The sequence below is a fragment of the Metschnikowia bicuspidata genome, assembly GCF_001664035.1.
Source record: "Metschnikowia bicuspidata var. bicuspidata NRRL YB-4993 chromosome Unknown METBIscaffold_2, whole genome shotgun sequence".
Classification (NCBI taxonomy): Eukaryota; Fungi; Ascomycota; class Pichiomycetes; order Serinales; family Metschnikowiaceae; genus Metschnikowia; species Metschnikowia bicuspidata.
The window spans coordinates 637,566-640,927 of record NW_017387732.1 but is presented as its reverse complement, the minus strand read 5'-3'; the positions used below and the strand labels follow the sequence as shown (position 1 = coordinate 640,927).

The window sequence follows — 3,362 nt, the reverse complement described above, 5'->3', positions numbered from 1 at the left end:
TCCAAATCCACTAACCTTGCCAATTCCAGACATACTAAATCGTGCCACTACCAGATACACTAACCTTGCCAATTCCGAATACACCAACCTTGTCACTTCCAAATCCACTAACCTTGCCAATTCCAGACATACTAAATCTTGCCACTACCAGATACACTAACCTTGCCAATTCCGAATACACCAACCTTGCCACTTCCAGATTCACTAAATCTTGCCAAAACCAGATATACTGAAGCCTTGCCAATTCCAGATTTACTAAATCTTACCAATTCCAGATATACAAAACCTTGCCAAATCCAGACACACTAACCTTGCCACTTCCAAATACACTAAGCCTTGCCAATTCCAGATATACTAAATCTGGCCACTACCTGATTTACTAATCTTGCCACTACCAAACACACCAAACCTTGCCAATTCCAGACAGACTAATCTTGCCAATTCCACATTCACGAAGCCTTACTACTTCCAGATATACAAACCCTTGCCACTTCCAAATACACCAATCTTGTCACTCCCAAATCCACTAACCTTGCCAATTCCAGACATACTAAATCTTGCCACTTCCAACACACCAGCCTTCACCTCCAAACACACCACCCTCCACCTCCAACACCTCTTTTCCAAAACAAGACCGGAGATCCCAGGCGGCCGGCATACAGCGCGGCGCCGTGCCATCTCAACTCGCGCCTCGGCACCAGCGCTACCCCACGACTCGCGTAGAAAATGCCGGCGTTCTCCGTCTCCGACAGGATCTCCGTGCTGGGGTGCTTGGGCACGGTCCGGTATGTAGGCGTTCTTCCGGCGTGGGGCCCCGGGGTCGTGGCCTATGGCGTCGAATGGGACGACAAGGCCCGGGGTAAGCATAGTGGCGAGCTCGCCGGCGTCCGGTACTTCTGCACCCGTGTCCCCAACGCCGGGTCTTTCATCAAGGCGTCCAACAAAAACATCGACGCGCCGTGCCTGTTCCTTGACGCGGTGCGCCGCCGCTACTCCAGCGAGGCCAACTCCATGGCGCTTGTGGAGACGGTCAAGATAGGCTCCAAGACCGTGGAGAAGTACGGGTTCGGGCGGCTCAGTGAGGTGCAGGCCGACGTGGCCGCATTGGGCGTGGTGATGGTGGACCATCAACAGATCCGGGCAGTTGGAGGCAAATCCAGCCCGGAGCCGGCTCCAGGGAGTCCTCTGTTCAGCGCCCACACGTTGGACTTGGGCTCCAACTTGCTCGTGGACTGGGCAGAAGTGGCGCAGATCGTGCGGCATTTTCCCCGCTTGCAAGCCGTGAATTTGAACGGGAACCGGCTCCGGCGTTTGCCGGCTCCAATGCCGGGGCCCGCGTCGTGGACTGTGTTCCCCGCGTCCGTCCGCGAGGTGGCGCTTTCGGCGACATACGTGCTGGCCGGGGCACTCCTGTGCTTGGACCTCTCGCACGTGACCCGCCTCGAGTTGGCGGCCAACGGCATCGACGACCAATGGCTCGCCGAATGGCGGCCGCCGCCCCGCTTGCAGGCCGTCGACTTGTCCTTCAACAGCTTGCGCCTGGTCCCGCCGGCACTCCATTTGCAGACGCTCGCGCACGTGGTGTTGGCGGACAACTGCATCTCGGACGTGGCCGCGTTGCCCGTGTTCCCCCACACGCGGACGCTCGATCTCCGGCGGAACCCGATCTCCTCCTACGAGGACGTGGACGCGCTCGCCGGCAAGTTCCCGGCTCTCCGCGAGCTCCGCATCAACGGCTGCCCGGTTTTCGACGGGCTCTCGCCGGAAGAGGAGGCCTTCGCTTTGATCGGCCGGTTGGAGTGCCAGGCCTGGGCCCGCCAGCCACACCGCGCGGTGTGCAAGCTCAACGGCAGCCCGTTGCAGGCGCTGGAGATCCGCAACGGCGAGCTCCACTTCATGGCCGAGGTCCGGGCCGGCCGGCTCGCGTGCTCCAACACCCGGCGCTGGCAGGCGCTCCTCACGAAATACCACGTCTCCGCGGAGCCGGGCCGGCCGGGCCGGCCGGGCGGCTTCTCCGTCGATCGGCGGGTCCGGCTCTCGGTGCGCTTGGCGGCGAGCCCCGACACGGAGCTCTTCTCGCGCGTGTTTGCGCAGAACAGCCCGGTGCTCCGGCTCAAAGGCCTCGTGGCCCGGCACGTGCGCCGCTACGTTCTCGACGTGTCGCTCTTCTACTACGTCCACGACGACGCCGCGCTGGGGCCGCGCGAGCCCATGGCCGACGACGCCGCCAGCCTCCAGAGCCACGGGTTCTCGGACAATCACCGCATATATGTACTATAAACCGACGCGGGGACCCGGGCACGCCGCGCCCATCACGAGCTCTCGTCGAGGTACCACAAGCCGTCGCCCAAATAGTGCAACAACTCGATGCCGATGCCCTTGTTGATGGACTTGATGTCGTCCGTGCTCATCAACAAGCGGCCCACGGCCAAGGCCGTGTCCTTGCCTTCGGCGTAGATGGTCACGATGGCGTCTTTTTCGAGGTTTCCGGCGGGCAACTGCGCGCCGGCAGACGTCAAGCCGGGGCACATGACGTTGGCGCCGGACAACACGAACTTGATGGCGCCGCGGTCCACCTTCACTTTGGGGAAGCAGTCCGGGTACTTGTGCACGATTTTCAACGTGGGCACCAAGTCGCCGAAGGTCTGGAACACCACCACCTCGCCGTCCACCGAGTACAACAGGATCTTCTCCTCGCACTTGATCAAAATGGCCTGGGACTTCTTGGGGATGATGGAGTCGATGACCGGCTCCAAGTCCTCGTACTGCGCCGTGAAACTCGACTTCAAGCCTCGCTGCGCGGACAGCTTGATGTTGGAGCGCGAGTGGATCTCCGCCTTGCCGAACTTCTTGAACATGTCGGGGCAAATGTGTGTTTTGAGGGCTGTTGCAGAGGAGGGCTGTTGCAGAGGAGATGGGCTGGACTTGCTAGTATCGCTGCGCTGATGCCGGCCGGGGACCGGGCCTGTCTGCAGGCCCTCGTCTACGGACAGAGGAACGGGTAGAAAAGGCAGGAATGTCAGAGGAGAGAAGGCAGGAATGTTAGAGTAGAGAAGGCAGGAATGTCAGGGTAGAAAAGGCAGGAATGTCAGGTAGAAAAGGCAGGAATGTTAGAGTATAGAAGGCGGGATTGTCAGGGTCGATAATTACAGCGCCACCATCGGGAGAACCTTGGTGTGGCCGCACTCAAAAGTGACCCTGCTGTGAGGTTGTTCTGGCCCGTTGCCGGAGACGCAAACCCAGGCCGAGGCTTGCTTTGCATCCCGGCATCCAGCTCAAGATGTGGTGGGGGACACCGACACCGAGCGAGGCACCAGGCGGACTACGGACTTCAAGACCGAAGTGGGGGGGGGGGGGGGGGC

At 60.3% G+C, this 3,362-nt stretch overlaps 2 protein-coding genes across 2 annotated transcripts; one reads left to right on the top strand and one right to left on the bottom strand.

The window, feature by feature from the left end:
* Positions 1–726: 726 nt before the first annotated feature.
* Positions 727–2,280, top strand: METBIDRAFT_40044 (uncharacterized protein; the record flags this gene model as incomplete). Its single annotated transcript, XM_018857222.1, has 1 exon — positions 727–2,280. The coding sequence occupies one exon, from the start codon at positions 727–729 to the stop codon at positions 2,278–2,280; it is 1,554 nt and encodes a 517-aa protein (XP_018712499.1).
* Positions 2,281–2,312: 32 nt separating this feature from the next.
* METBIDRAFT_77521 (translation machinery-associated protein 20) lies at positions 2,313–2,858 on the bottom strand (the record flags this gene model as incomplete). Its single annotated transcript, XM_018858716.1, has 1 exon — positions 2,313–2,858. The coding sequence occupies one exon, from the start codon at positions 2,856–2,858 to the stop codon at positions 2,313–2,315; it is 546 nt and encodes a 181-aa protein (XP_018712498.1).
* Positions 2,859–3,362: the final 504 nt, after the last annotated feature.